Consider the following 16,720-nt stretch of genomic DNA (forward strand, 5'->3'; position numbering starts at 1 on the left):
CCATGGCCGGAAGCGTCGGGGGGAGGACGGGGGACGGCAGACGGAGGCGCGCGTCGGGAGTTGGAGCGGCGTTGGGAGGAGGACGGGAAGGAGGAGCAAGAGAGACGGAAGAGGGAGGCAACGGCGGTGGAGGATGTCACGCCCGGAAATTCACTAGTAATTTCCGAACTTATTTGTGCATAAAATCCTCGTCCAGGAATCAGCCGAGGTACACAAACTGACAATCAAATTAACTAAAATGATAAATACTTACTTAAGAGGCACTTAGTCCTCACCAAGAAGAAAACTGCAGCGGAAAATAAAATCTAGCGAAGCTCCGGCTCCACTCCCACAGGCAGCTCAACTGGGGTATAAGCCAAACGTCTTCTCCTTCCGGATCCTTTTTCTTCAACTGAGGTTGATTGATTATTGCAAGGTGAGCATATGACATACTCAGCAAGCCACACAGCAAATATGCAAGTGCACAAGGATACCAAAGGATGGCATAATATTGGCTCATTTGCAAAAGCAGCATTTAGCAAAGCATTTAAGAGAAGTAAAACAGTGGAGTAATTAATCAGAAATTTTAATCAACACTGAACAGCATACCCATGCTGTACAGGCCCAACCATCCTGAACAACCATACCCGGCTGTACAGATCTAACTCCAAACCAGGAGCTAAGCAAATTATTACCAGTTATAACATCAATACTTATTGTGAGAGGTGTGGGACTAATCACGAAAAACATTGCTCAACTCGCCCATAACCGCGGGCACGGCTATTCGAATAGTTTTACTCTGGCCAGAGGTGTACCACTGTACCCACAAGACACAGCCTCAATATCATGTCTACCATGCGTCGCGATACTGGAAAGTACCCGAATAGAGGCTGTGACAATACCCTTTGCACAACACAACTCACCACAGTGCACCATTCCTGGATCATAATCACCCCCTTATAAAACAAGGCATGGACTCCCCAGCGACCCCCGTGGGCTTATCTCCGCCACTTCTCAGTCTGGTGCTCCGCAATGAATCATGCTATACAAAAGGTAAAGCCGTTGCCCACGCTGGCTTGTGGTTGGCACGGTTAATGTTTCACAATAGTAGCTCGCGAACCGGTCCTTAATTGTCATGAGCACGACTCTCAAAACCATGTGCTCACAACCCACCATTATCAAGTTTTAGCTGGCAAGTAATTAATTAACCAATCACGATTGACCATCGTGAGCTACCATTAAATATAACCATAAGTGATAGTGAAACATTAGTTATCCCAATTATGTGCTAATGTTTCTAAGCATGGCTAAGCAATCATATCTAATATCTAGCTGAACCAATATATAAAGCCCAACTAGTCAAGTTATAATAACCCAAGGTATCAAGGAATAAAGTAATCAATGCAAACAGGCCATAACAAAGGAATAGGTTCACACCACCCAGTGACATTCGAAAATAAATGCACAGTTGAAATAAATAGAGAATTTAAATATAGGATCAACATGCTCAAAGGATTGGGTTTAGGATCTGTGTGACTTGCCTTGCAATAATCGGTCTTCAATTAATCTTCTTGAATACTTCCGGCGCACTCGCGAACCTTCACAACGACGGAAACGACAAGCTAACACGCAAAACAAGGAAAAGACTAATAAAAACCAAATAAACAATACATAAAAAGTAAACAAACATGTAGATCATATTTTTAGATGAATTATGAGACTTGAACGGCCTCATTCTGACTTCAAATGAATTTATTATGAATTTTACAAGATTAAATCTAATTAAAGCCCATTTAAAAAGAATTAAATAAATTTAATTCAATTTATGGACAATTTTAATATGTAGATCTTTATTTTATATAATTTTTGCAACTTGAACCACATTAAACTGAGTTCAAATGAATTAGTTATGAATTTTTAAAGATTAAATCGGATTAAAACACTTAAATTGATTTTAATTGAATTATGACGCAATAATGAATTATTTTTGAAAAGAAAAAGGAGGATTATTGCGTCAGCGGGCTAGGGTTTGCGGTGGACCGGGTGCACGGCAGCGGTTCACGGGAACGGACGGCCGAGATCAACCCTATCCAAAACGGACGGCCGAGATCGATTGGGTCCACGGCGGCTCACGGGAGAGGGCGACGATGACGTCAGCGATGACGTCACCACCGGCGGCGGCGGCTCGGACGGCGCACGCTCGCCGGCGAACGGCGGCTCTACGGCACAAACGGAGAGCACCAAGACGTAGAGCGCGACGCGGCGAACTCACCGGTGACCAAAACGGCGGCGGAAGAACAACGGATGACGCCGGCGACGAGGAAGAAGCGGCGGCGGAGATCGGGTCGACGACGGAGACGGCGCTCCGGCGGTCTTCGGCGGTGGCGAAGCGGTGGACGGGGACGGCGACGACCTTGCGAACCCGATGGTGGCGACGGCGACCGACGACGGCGGCTGCAACGGCTGCGCGACACGGCTGAACCGACGGCAACGACGGCGGCGACTAGGGCTACGCGGAGGCGGCGCTAGACGCGACGGCAGGCTAAGGCAAAGGAGGCGACGGGTAGAGGAGAGCTCGGGGGTCCTTATAAAGGGGCTAGCGAGCGGCGACGGAGGCCCACGGCGACCGGCGGCGAGAAGGAAAGGTCGGGGATTCGGAGGAAAGAGAGGAATCCGATTCGACCTCGAATCCACAAGTTTCCAAACCGAATTAGGCGATGATTCCAAAAGGGAAAAGGAAGAGGAGATCGAGAGGATCATTTCCCCTCAAAAGATTTCACCGGATCGGGAAAGGATCGACCGGATTTGGAAGGAGATGGCGGCGGCTTGCGCGCTAGGGTTTCGGGCGGCCGCGGCGGCGCGAGGAAGACGAATCTGACAAGTGGGACCCACCTGTCAGCGAGCGGGAGAGAGCGGCGGCTCGGCGGACTGGGCCGGCTTGGGCCGAGAAGAGAGAGAGAAGGAAGAGAGAGGTTTTGGGCCGACTTTCGGCCCAAAGCCAAAACAGACTTTTAAAAACCTTTTTCAATTAAAATTATTCATGAAATGCAATTCCATTTATTAAAAATACTTCCTTAGCTCAAATAAATCCCAGAAAAATCTAGGAATTATAGAATTAAGCAAAGTATTTAACAAAATTTTATCTAACCCAATTTTATATTGAGATTTAACAAATTAAAACTAGATCTTCTCTTCTAGGCTTTTAAAATCATTTCTAATAATTCCTTTTTAAACAACAATTTATAATTTAAGGATTTTTAAACAAGAAAAGCTCTTAACAAATATAATTAGATCATTATTGATCAAATAATTACTGAACTGTTCTTTGTATCATTTAGGAATTGAGCTCCGAAAAATCCGAGAAAATTTCAGAGAGTTGACTTAATCATGGAGAATTTAATAAAAATTAAATCCATCCATGCTTTATATTTAGGAAATTTTATTTCCCACATTTAACTTCACTTATAAATTAAAGATCATTTAATATAAATTATATTATTAATTTATTAAATAATTTATAAAACCTGAAACAAAAATCAGGATGTGACAGAGGAGGAGGCCGTTCCCACAACTAGATCTGCCGGCGACACACGAGGGGACGGCCGTCGTTGGATCCGCACGGGCGACGGCCACCGCACCTCCCCACTGTCGTCAGACCCGCATAGTTGCGCGCCTAATCCACCTTGCCGGCAGAGGAGAGGGGAGAGGAGGAGTGGGGGAGAAAAGGAGGAGGAGGCCGTTCCAGCTCGTCGGGTCAGGGCGGGGCAGCGGCTGTGGCGGCGGCGGCAACTGCGGTGGAGGCGGCGCATGAGGTCCTGTGGGCGCACGGCTACGCGTCGATGGCGGGGCGGCAACTGCGGCGGATGGATGCGCGTGGGGAAGGGGGCGGCCGCCACAGTGCCGGCGTGTTTGAGCTCCACGCCGCCGCGACGGTGGGGAAGGAAGTCGCCGCCGCCGCCTTGCTCCACGTCCCGCCGCGGACGCCATCGCCGCCGCTGCCGCTGCCACCGGAGCCGGCCGAGCTCGTCGACCCGCCGACGCCCGCCTCTCCCCCATCCCCTCCACCTCCCTGCGCAGAGAGAGAAAGAGAGAGAGGAAGAGAGAGAGAAAGAGAGAGGGGTAGAGAGAAAGAGGGGTCTGACATGTGGGTCCCACCATTAAAAATAAAATAAAATGCTGACTAGATTGCCACGTATACGCTACGTAGGCTAAAGCCACCGCGGATTGGGTCAAGGGGGTAATTCGTCCAGTTTGCATAGTTGGGGTGAAAAATGTCTGATTTCGTGGTTCAGAGGGGATAATTCGGACGACCACGATAGTTCGAGGAGGTAATTCGTACTTTTACCTATTATAAATATCCTTTTCATGATTTGGTACCAAAGAAACAAAGGGACGACAAAGATGGTTCCACTCCCTGTGATAATTACTGGTGTACATTAATTATTAATACCTGCCCATGAATGAATTCCCAAGATTTTTTTAAATAAAAAGAAACGGGGCAACCGAAAGAATTGTTATAAATTCATAGTTTACAGGTTTTCAGTGGACGGTTTTACTAACTCGCGCGCGTGCGTTGCCGGAGCGCATTCCCGGCCCACAAGGCCCACACGCGCGCGCGAGAATTTTTTTTCCGCTAGCGCCGGTTTTTCCGTTTTCTCTTCTGTGTTTTTTCTTTTCGTGTTTTCTTTTCACTTTTTTTTGCGCTTTTTTCATATTACTTTTTTAAATCTTTTAGCACGTGTTTTTTCAAATGTTTTGAGTTGAAAGTTTTTAAATATTGACTTGAAAATTTTCAAATCTGGCCTTGAAATTTTCAAATCTCGAGTGAAAATTTTCGAATCTGAGTTGAAAATTTTCAATTTTTTCAAATCGGACTTGAAAGTTTTCGAATCTCGACTTGAAAGTTTTCAAATCTCGACTTGAAAATTTTCAAATCTCAAGTTGAAAATTTTCAAGATTTTCAAATCCGGACTTGAAAGTTTTCGAATCTCGAGTTGAAAGTTTTTAAATCTCGAGTTGAAAATTTTCAAATCTCAAGTTAAAAGTTTTCAAAATTTTCAAATCCGGACTTGAAAGTTTTCGAATATCGATTCTCGAGTTGAAAGTTTTCAAATCTGAGTTGAAAGTTTTCAAATCTCGAGTTGAAAGTTTTCGAATCTAGTTGAAAGTTTTTAAAATTTGAAACTTAAATCGAAAGTTTTCAAATCTAACTTCAAAAAATTTTAATCTGTTAATAAAAAAAGCTCCCAAAAAGAATTTTCAAAATCTTTTCTAATTACTATTATTAATATTAAGTATATTAAGTAGTTAAGACTAAAAATAGGGAGTGCTCGCCAGCTCTTTTTTTGCTGGCGCGTACGCGCGCAGCAGCAATCCCCTTCAGTGGACGGTCACATGTCTGTCGTCATGCCATATAATTCCACAAGGATAACTTCAACTCTGTAGTTAGGGGCAGTACGTACTTAGTACAGAGGGCATTGTTAACTGCCAGCTGTCCAGATCAAATGGACTTTTCCCTTTCTTTTCTCTTTGTTATTTTCTTTTTGTAAGTTTTTTTATCTAAATTAATATATGCTTTATTAAATTCAGTAGAAAGTAGGATCTTTTTAAAATAAAATTTGTCTCTCTAAATCCATATCCTTATCCAGTAGCTGCAGCCACATAAATGGTTTAATCTTAACTGTTAAGTTACTTCATATACATTTTTAATTAAGGAAGCCGCAAATCTTTTTTTTGGAGCAACAATAGGGCTTTCGTTATTGACTAAAATTGAACTTCACATTTTTAATAGGGCAGCTGGGAAACAGTTTAATGTTGGTATCTATTTGTTGTGTCCACAAGAGCGAGTGAAAAGGAGGTCTCTCATTAAAGTTGGTATACATTTCGAGACTAAAGAGAAATATATACAATCAAAATCCAAGTTAGTCACGGTTGTACGTATATATAGTAAATTAATCTTACAATACCTGCCAGATCGTGCATAAAATTTAACTTTAAAAATGTTTGACCAACAAATCTTTTAATATGAAACAAGTTTTATTTTCTGAAAATAAGATTATTGTATTTACATTTGTAATTATTTTTTATATGATTATAATTTTATACGAGAAATTATAAGTCAAAGATTAAATCTTGAAGGCCATGCCTTTATAATGGAATAGAGAGAGAGTAGTGATTAATTAAATTGGCAATGTTTTCTAAAAATTACTAGCCTTCGTACAAGTGCATCAATTAATGCATACGCCGAAGTGTAAAAACATTTTCATATATTGTTAAAAAATTAAAAGTACAATACAGTTAATTACCTCTCGGTTTTCATGAAACTATTATTGATAGACCTATGAAACAAACAAAAAAAAAGTAGTAGTAAACACACTTAAGTAGGAGGAAAACATAGGCAGTGTGACTAAAAATCGACACATATGCCTCCAGTCCTACATATCACATGTCACTATGTCAGACACTCAGACGTCTTGCAGCATCGATCATGATCATGACGCATCCATGAACCATGTAGATGACTTGTAATCACGAGCCTAGGTTAACCATGGTGAGGCCGGCCAGCAGCAGCACGAAGAGCGCGAAGCTCGCCGCCGGTGAGGCTGTGGCGGCCATGGGCGCGGCGAGCGAGCCCGCGGCCAGGGACGCGGTAGCGAACCCCACGCCACGAAGGCAGCTGCGACGAACGTGCTCGCCGGCGCTCGCCGCGGCCGGAGGAGGGTCGACGCCGGCGCCGCTCGCCGCATTACTGTCCACGCGCACGCCGACGGCCTCGTGGTCGTCGTACGACGGAGTGGTCCCGCATGCCGATCGAGTTGGTTGACGCACGAACGCTGCACTCGCCACCGCCGGAGTAGCCTTCGCCGCCGCCGTTAGGACAGATCGTCGGAGGAGGTGCGCTCGCCGCCGTGCCGCCTACAGCTGTCTGTCAAGCAAGCTTCCCTGGGAGACGACGTCGACCGCGTGCCCGGTTTAAATAGAGGGGTTTGAGTTGCGTGCATCAACAGTTCAACCAAAAATAGTTACATGCACCAATCAGATTAATTCAGAATTATAAGCTAACGGGAAAAAAATAGTGAATTCACTTTATATTGTAACACTTCTCACACGAGGTCCCCTTCCCCTCAAGTGTGAAATAGAAGTGGGTTTTATCAAGCCTCAAGTGTGAAATAAAAATGGCTGTAATTTTTTTATTTAGTTGCACGTTAGATAAGTTTAAAACTCGAGATCTTTTAACTCTCATACCATATTAGTTGAATGAATCAACCAGTTCACCTTAAAATTCTAAGCTGATTAAAAAATATATATCGGTAATTTACTTTATATTCCAACGTGTTCTCCTGTAAAAGTGTGATCAATATTGTTACTTCCGGTCTTACAAAATCAATGGCGCATTTCGCTTCGAAAAAGATCCCATCACTTTGCCGGCAATCACCTCACCGGTGAGATCACATGATGATCGAACCGCACGCGCTCCAGGCCGGGTCGATCGGACGGCGTCCCGCGGTGGACGGGAAGCATCCCCTCAATTCAATTCTGAATTCTGATCTGTGCAAATTGCCGCCAAATTAAACCGCGGTCGATCGATCTGTTCTTCCCGCGGTTTGAGTCGATTCCAAGGGGCTAATGCTAAAAGCAAATGACAATTAAGGAGCTAGGCAACACTGCACAATAGTCTAACCTCTTGCATGTAGAGTATGTCGTTTTCGTTACCGAGCTTGCGTGGCGCCAAGCAAGCATATACTCTAGCTAGTACGAGTACAACACACTTACTACTCTACCCACCACCGAGATACTCCCTCCGATCTTTTTTGTATACATGCAAAAGAAATGTACTACTTGGTTGTTCTAGAGTGGTTGTACTTTCCCTTTGTTTTTGCAAGGAAGTGCAAATTGATTTTCCTTGCAGAAAAGTTGTTAATTGATTTTTGAACAACCTACGCACGTACATATTATACTCCTATAAATATTTTTTAAGTGGTTGCTTACGGTCTTCAAGCAAACAAAGGCTCCTATTAGTGGCCATATGTTGATCATAACCCTTACAGCTTATTAGCAATAATTTTGAATAAACTTTTATACATGTTTCCTTACCGATTTAAAAGTCAACATTAAGCAATAAACTTTGATAAAAAAACATAAAAAATTAAGTTTTAAAATTCAAAATTTCATAGTAGCTTATAACCGTAGGGGAAAAGAAGTAGTATATTTCATAGTTTTAGTATCTTGGCCTTTCTTTTCTTCTTCAGGTTCAGTAATATCGTAGATAGACATCTTGCTTTACATCTGGGTTTTGGTACCTGATCGGCATCAGCGCTGACCTATGCTGACCTATGGTTTGCGTTATTGTCAATAATACATTTCTAGTAGTGTTAAAATAACACAAGTTAGCGCTACGGGGTGTTGTTCTATGATGAATGGTGAATAGATTAATAGTTTTTGATAATTTTAGAGAACCAATAAATAATAACTATTACAAAATTAATTTAAAATTATACTCATATATGGAAAGTCCACACTACTTGTAAATTCGAGAAGCGTGTGCATTAATCATTTTATCATAGTATAGTACTCTTGCTCCCCAAGAAAACGAACCAATTGTTTACTTAGTACTCTACGTTATACTAGTTTCTACTCACGACTGGTCACAAACACGGCCGCTGAGTCATCTGAGGAACAACAAAGAGCAAATCAAAGATGGATGAGTCATGCTTGGGATTATTCTTTTGGCGCTTCATGTGATCGCAGATCGAGAAAAAGATCCTCAACTTTTGTCCCAAACTCTTAATTAGGGAAGAAGCCCATGATCCAATGCATGGGTTGTGAAAATTATCTTTACTATAGCTTTCTTTTTCTATCTTCCCTGCAGCACTGCCATACACAAGTAATCTCTCTATCTTTTTGTTCGGCGGTACTAATTAACATCATACATTTGAAAATAGTGGTAGCAGTATTTCTTACCACTTCACCTGCTACTAGCACCGACGGTTTGTGGGCCCATCGATTGGGCGTCTGCTGAAAATACGTCGTGCGACATATATATTAGCAAAATAATAAAAATTATAGGTAAAACTTATATATATATATATATATATATATGACATTAGCAATTTAAAAGTTAGTATTGAAAACTAAACTTTGATTAAAAAAACTTTAAAATCAAGTTCTAAAATTAAATTTTGGCAACAACTGATTTTATATAGAGCAAAAGATTTGAGGGACTGTTTTTATTTTGACGGTCAAGCTTGGAGATGCTAGGTTGTATTACGCCACATGAGCAAGCACAACCAAGCTATTACTCCCTCCGTCTAATAATATAAGGAATTATGCCATTTTTACAAAATTAAGGAAGTGGTAAAAGGACAAGACATGGTACAAAAGGTGATGAATAGGAGAATAAAGTAGTACGGAAGGTGATAGGCGGGGGAATAAAATAGTAAAAAAGTAGTGGATTAAGTAAACTAGTATAAAAGGTGGTAGGTAAAGAATAACATATTTGGGGTCACATTTTGTTGCCCATCACAGTCGAATATTTTGGCCACCCGATCTTCAGTTCGATTCGTGTTTGTGCATGTATAGCTTATCTAATCAATATGTACGTACGGTCATTAGCAGTGGGACCACCTACTTAATTTAGTTAATATAATGAATTAATTTGCATCTCATAGACTTCAGTATGTTTATTCATTGATTTAAAATAAAATTACACACTACTTACACTCTACTTACATATATAATTTTGAAACTTATATTATAAATACATTAAAATTATGTATGTAATTTAGGGACTTACAATGTAAATTCATGCCGACTATTTTTTTAGTGAGAAATATGACGTCATAAATATAGCTACCCTTAAGAATAAAGTGATGTCTTGGGATTGCAAAATCCCTTATATTTTATACTCCCTCCATCTATTTTTGATAGTCATATTTCCAAATCTGAAAAAAAAAATATTTTTGATGGGCATATTTCAATTCAACAACCTATCATCTTAATAACTTTCTCGGATTTAATGCGTGACTCTCCATTCTTCCACACAAGATTGGCTACATGGGCATCGAGAAATGTAAATATTAATGAATCGCTTGTTTATTAGAAATGACTAATAGCATGTTTAAATGGATGATAAGTAGAATTACTTATCCTTGGTCTGTGTGTCAAGATGAAATATGACTATCAAAAGTAGATGGAGGGAATAGTATATTACCTTATATTATGGTACGAAGGGACTATTATATTTTCGCTTATGCATATGCATGTCTAAATGACTTATTATCAACTAAGAATATAATTTATTAAGATCTTTATATATGTGTACAGAGTGATTCACAAGCAAATACTGTAAAATAAACTATGATGAAAAATCCACAAAATCAACTTAAAATAAGTATTGAAAATTGGCTTACAAACATAGTAAACCAAAAGATAGAGCTAATTGTAGGCAGATCCACCTAGGGCAGGATTTACAGGAGAATCGATAATTAAGCTGGCAAAACAAGCCCAGTATAATTTGCAGATAGGCCCGCACTTTGGTGGGCATCCCCCTAGATAGCCTGTTACCGCTTGGCCCAACTCCGCCGAGCAGCCCAACTATGTCAAAGAGATGTCGGTGGGTTCGGAGATTTCTGCCCCGACCCATCCGTACCAGGTGACGTCGTTGTGCTCATCCGATCCGCCGCCGCGGTTCATGTTGTCCGTTACCGGCTTCCGACGAAGGCAATGGCGGCGACCACCATTACCTAAATAGCTAATCGAGTTTGCATACTTCTTGTTTTCCGTTGATACGTTTTTCAAACGGTTAAACGGTATGTTTTATGTAAAAGAAAAAAAAAAGAAATTGTATAGAAGGGTTGCAGAGCCTGGCGGGGAGATTCTTTTCCTAGGAGGGCATCACCGAATGACATGCCGTGCTCACGCGTGAAGCCGACGGCCACGCCCACTCCGGCAGTGCGGTGCTTGTCGAGGAGGAGGAGGGGCTCGCCGGTCTCACGCGCGAGGATGTTGGACTCGGACACGTACGCCCAGCTAGGCGGAGTGCGGTTCTGAACCCGAATGGCCTCGCGGGAGGGCACGCCGCGCTCGCGCGCCAAGACGTCGGCACCGTTGGTGTCGGCCACGGCCACGGTCAAGCGTGCCCGTGTGTCGCGGTTGGCGAACGGCGCGCGGTGATCGGTGAAGGGCCCCGGCTCGGAGGCGCTGTCCTGGGGATGCGCAAGGAGGGGCACGACCACGAACTCGCCGGACTCCACCGCCATCTTCTGATCCGTCGCTTGAATTCGATCGAGCAGAGGCGGAGGAGAAAACCGTTTCTTTTGGGCTTTTGGTGTGCTGGGGAGTGGGATTTGTGTGTGTTGTGTGGGGGTAGGCAACTGACAATTGGCGGTGCCCGGTGGAAAGGAAACTGACACGTGGCGGTGCCTGGCCGGGAATCACCATACTGACGGCAGAAAATTCTTGCAACGCTCGTGCGTAATCAGCGGGTGCCGTTGAGGCACTGACATGTGGGCCCTTCTATCAGTGTCTCGACGGCACACATGCCGTTACGGTGAAGGATCAGCTTCCTGCAAAACATTTCAAACTAGATCTAGAGCTGATGAGTGATGTTAGATAACCGGTTGTTACATAGTAGTAGTATATATCAAAATTATGTTTAGAGTTAAATGCACGGGTGGTATGACAATTAAAATGGTTATAATTAAGGATGGGATGGGACAAACCCACTTTTAAGGGTAGTTTGGTTGAGGGGTAAGTGGGATGGGTGGGACTAGAAGGAGGAGCAGCGGCGGCGCATGTGGAGCAGAAGCGAAGGGACCGAGAGAAGAGTCACATAGAGAGATTTGAGGAGGATTGGATTAGGTTACACTAGATGTGCTAGATGGGCCGCCCGATGTAAAATAAGCTAAATAGAGTTGTTGTGTGGCCTGAAAGTTGCGGATTATCCGCCAAACAGAACATTGGATAATCCGATTAAAATATCGAATAATCCACATCCATCGGATATCGTTGATACCACATCCGCATTCGCATGACAAAATCCACATCCACATCCAGCCAGATATCTAAAAACCCTTACCGTATCCTCACATCGGACGGATTCGGAGCGGATCGGATCGGATAATATCCGCTCCGTTTTCACCCCTACCCTCAATCATGCCGATAGCTTCCTCCTCCCCTCGTAGTTTTGAGAAAATCACTCTGAAAGAATTAGGAATATTGAAAAAAGAGTTTTAGAGTCCGTATGGGAATAAAATTTATAAATAAGTAAAACTCTGAATTTGAAAATAAGAAATATTGAAAGAAAGGTTTAGAGTCCATATAAGAATAATATTTATAAATAATGGAACTTTAGAATTAATAAATAAGAAACATTGAAAGAAGAGCCTAAAATTCTAAAATTCATATAGGAATATAATTTAGAAATAACTAAAATTTAAAATTAAAAAATAATTAATTATTGACACTTCTATAATATAGATATTACACACTGATTAGTTTGGTCAAATTAGTACGGTATTTAAAATTATTTTGTTATTTTAATATATTTTAATAATAAAATATAAATATAAATATTACTAATTTTGAGCAGAGCATAGCAGCGGTGGGTTATGCTGCTGCTGTGTGTTATGCCGGTGTAGTTTGTAGCGCTTTGCACCATAGCGTGCTTTGTGCTTCTTTTTTCTGAGTTGTTGATTCATATAAAACTGTAAAATATAGTGTTTTGTCTTAATTTGAGTGTAGTTGGTCGGCGTCCTTCTATTGTCCCGGAAAAAAAAATTGTTGATTGAGCAAAGTCATGTGCTAATAATTTTTTTTCTTTTTATATTACACGATAGATGCACGCACACACACCATTACACACGTAACATCACACTCACACCTCTATGAATGTGTCCCCTAACACACGTTTTAAGAGACGGAAACCAGTAGCAGATCTCAAGTGACAGTACGTACCTCATCTACGAGCGTTCAATTATGATATTATGTGAAAACAATCAATTCTGATATTACATTATTTAACGGTTTTGCATCATACGAGTTCTTAAGCATTGAAACAATTGTGGTGAACGTTTGAGTCTTCAATCATGTACCTCCATTAACGAAATTATATCTCCAGCTGATTGTTTATCACTGATTACAGAATCTTCATAAGGTTGTGCCAGTAGGACGCTCAGGTCAGAATCCCCAAACCAATGTAGGATTCAAAGCTATCCCTGAGGGTTTCCTCCATGGGCCTGAAGGTCCAACCTAGCTTCTCAAGCTTCTCTGAACTAAACCTAGTGTTTTGTTCCTCATCCACTTCGATAAAGAAAAACACAACACAATAAGTCTCTACATATATCACGAATAAACAAAAATGCATATATCACACTTCAGGCATGTACTAATTAAGGAACACAAAAATAATTAAGCTTACTTTTGGGGATAATTGAAAGCTGGATATAAGCTCTTTGACGTGTTTATTATATCACTTAGTTTTCTTGGAGTTGAACTGCATATGTATCGTTCAGATCCCCCTGAGTTTTCATAGACTAAAAGAATAGCATCGGCAACATCGCGAACATCCAACAGAGTCTCGAGTCTGTTTCCAGCCGTCTCGTTGTCTCCTGCATTAGAAACAGGGGCGCAGCCAGGCTTGGGGCAACTTGGCCTCGAGTCCAATACTTGGCTCCAAAACTCCAAGTAAATCCTTTAGTGAATTGTAAATAAAATTTGGAAGTATATAATTTCTAACTGAAATTGTCAAATTCAGCCCTAGCTTGCATATTTTTTTGCTCCACCACCGATAAGAGCAGTATGGTATTTCAGTACGCAACACTTATTACACTTATTATACAGAGTAAAGTAGCTTGATGTTTAATTATTGAGCTACGAAAATATTATAGCAATTTCTTTGCATGATTCATATTGGAAAAGGAAAAAATATGAAACAAGTGGTGAGATATCATGCATGCTATTATTGTCTAACACAACATCATACGGGAATTTTCAGTTAAACTAAATCCGCTACTATTGTTGAATGTAAAAGGCAAACTGAAATAAGAAAATTCCTATCCACCTTTTATAATATGAAAGAAGACTTCAATACTTGTAGGTACTGTAGGCTGCATCAATGGACCGATTATCAACGCCGGACAGATAGTTACAATGTCCATCCCAGTTTTTGCCGCGTACTCAAAAGCCTCACGCTCTGCCAGTGTATTGGAAAGGTAATAGGGGTACCACTCCTATCAGAAACAGCATAATTAATTGATTTTTAGTGCATTTGACAAAGAAGTAGCATGAATTACTGAAGGTAAGGAAATTGTCTCTATGATTGGTAAACAAACCATGCACGCATTGCCAAAAAGGAAAAAAAATTGTACCAAATATCAGGAAAAGAAAATTCAGATTGTGCCCTTGTTTATCTATATAAAGTGGAGTGCATAGGACAAGACAAAGTCTTTTTTAATTTTTTTTAAAAATCAATTCAGACTGTTTCTCTCTCCTAGAGTGCATAGGAAAAATTGCATATGCCCACCTAACCCAACATGCCAAAAATTGCATGTTACAAAAGTAGAAAATGTTAGGACGACATAACACTACTTCATCAGTACTCTTAATAACAACTTAGTACCTCATTCTTCCTGCAGGTCTCCTCATCTGACCAGCTGTCTTCGTTGAAGGGCTCACCCGTTGGCCAGTTGGGATTATTGAACACTGCGACAACTGAAGAAACCACCACAACTCGCTTCACTTTTGCTTCGTGGCTAGCTCTCAACACATTCAGTGTCCCAGTTACAGCCGTAGCGATGATATCTACCTGCATCACAGTAATTTTTGTAGGACTTTATTACACATCTTAAAAGTTAAAAACACTTTTTGCTTCTAAGTGAACCTAGTTCAGTACTAGTAGTATATGTCATCGGAGTGATTACATTGGAACTAGAAGCAAATCCAAACTAGTATAGTACAGTAATTTTGACTGAAACTTCTGAAAGAAAAGGTAATTTTGTCTGAAAGGTTCAGGATGGTGTAAGCTACTGACCTCAGGATTGGTGGGTCGGCCGGAGGTGACAGGGCTGGCGACATGGAAGACGCCGTCGCAGCCGGCGATCGCCGCCGCGACGCTGCCGTAGTCGAGCACGTCGGCCTTGAACAGCCGCAGTCTCTCGCCGGCGTTCTCCAGCGCCTTCAGATGGGCGTTCTTGCCCTCACCTGCACGATACTTTCTCAATTTATAGCTCAAAAAATTATTGCAATCATCTTGTACTACTTGTAGCGATCCTTCGTTTCAGAAAATTTCTTACAGAGATAAAATCGAAGGTTTTCTTACCGAGGTCGCGCGGTGCCGTTGATGACGTAGTGGTCCTTGGAGAGGAGGAGCTTGACCAGCCACGAGGCGAGGAATCCGCCGGCGCCGGTGACGCACACGGTGCTCGACGTTGCCGGCGGCGGCGCTTCCATGCTGTCTCTCTCTCTCTCTCTCTCTCCTTGCTTCTCGATCCCAGCTTCCTGGCTGCTAAGGTTGATAGCTAGCCTAGCGAGTGGTTTGCTTGCTCCGATGTCATACGCTCTATCTTTGCCAATTGCCACGTGGCGCGAAACTGGACAGCGATCGATCGAGCTCCACAAGTTGATCAGTACTATGTGTTCGCTACTATTTGTGGATTTTTCGCGTACACGTGGACGTGGTCCGGTTTTTATTTTTATTTTTTTTTCTGTCGTTTTTTCCAGTGCCGTACATACAGATTGGAGTGGAGGCGCCGGTGAAAATATCATTATTAAGGGCCAACTTGGAAGCCCTGTTTGTGGCCAAATAGCAATGTAAAATACCAGCCTAAATCTTTTTTAGGTGTGGAATAAGTCCATTTTGCCTCCCTTATCTCTTGTTGCTAACTAAATTACCTCCCTCAGCCACAAAACCAGATATAACGCCTCTTCCGTCTTCAAAAACGGTGCAAATAGACTCTTTGATGGTTTGGAAAGTAGTTTTGCTGACGTGGCAGGTTGATCACGGTTGACTTGTTGAGTCAGCGGGTGGGGCCCACATGTCATTGCCCGTTTCCACCTTTCTCTCTCCCCCGGTTTGGATCAGGGGCCTCAGCGATGACCTTCTCATTCCTCTCCACCGGCAGCTTCGTCGCGCAACTATGGAAGGCGATGGCGGGGGAGACGACGCTCCTTTGGAACCTGAGGTTCGTGGAGGTCACAGATGAGGCGCCATACATCGACGGGATTCACCCGTGCTACAGTAGGTTGTCGTCATCGTCATCCTCGCCAGTCGGCAACCCGGCGAACGACGCCTCCACGTCTCTGCTCCGAGCGATAGCGTTCATGGTGTTTGCGTCGTCGACTCATCATCCACCGCGCCGTTGCGGTGCTCTCCTGCTGCTGCCTATGAAGAGAGAGGGAGAGAAGAAGGATGGAGAGGTGGGGAAGAAAAAAAAAAGGACTTGACATGTGGGCCCACCGTATTTTTTTTTCATATCTCACCGACATGTGGGCCCCACTTGCATAAACCGCTTCCCAAACCACCAAAGGAGTCTATTTGCACCGGTTTTCAAAAATGGAGGAGGTGTTATACCCGGTTTTGGGGCTGAGGGAGACGATTTGATCAAGGGTGATGAGGGAGGGAGGATAGACTTATTCCATTAGGTTTTAATGTACAAGTGGTGCTTGGATGGCCCGTAGCCCACTAAATATACCTCCGATTGTCCCCACTTCGCAGAGTAGCTGACAGCAGAAACACGAGATATCG

The 16,720-nt window shown here is 42.4% G+C and overlaps 1 protein-coding gene across 1 annotated transcript; it reads right to left on the reverse strand.

Moving 5' to 3' along the window:
* Positions 1-12,939: 12,939 nt before the first annotated feature.
* On the reverse strand, positions 12,940-15,534 carry LOC4344824 (cinnamoyl-CoA reductase 1). The gene is made up of 7 exons (XM_026027584.2): positions 15,297-15,534; positions 15,008-15,180; positions 14,597-14,782; positions 14,039-14,207; positions 13,397-13,643; positions 13,350-13,363; positions 12,940-13,278 (listed from the first exon to the last, which is right to left on the reverse strand). Exons 1-7 carry the CDS (start codon positions 15,424-15,426, stop codon positions 13,151-13,153), a joined length of 1,047 nt encoding a protein of 348 aa, XP_025883369.1. The 5' UTR covers positions 15,427-15,534; the 3' UTR covers positions 12,940-13,150.
* Between the last annotated feature and the right edge of the window lie 1,186 nt (positions 15,535-16,720).

The sequence above is a fragment of the Oryza sativa genome, chromosome 8 (assembly GCF_034140825.1).
Source record: "Oryza sativa Japonica Group chromosome 8, ASM3414082v1".
Classification (NCBI taxonomy): Eukaryota; Viridiplantae; Streptophyta; class Magnoliopsida; order Poales; family Poaceae; genus Oryza; species Oryza sativa.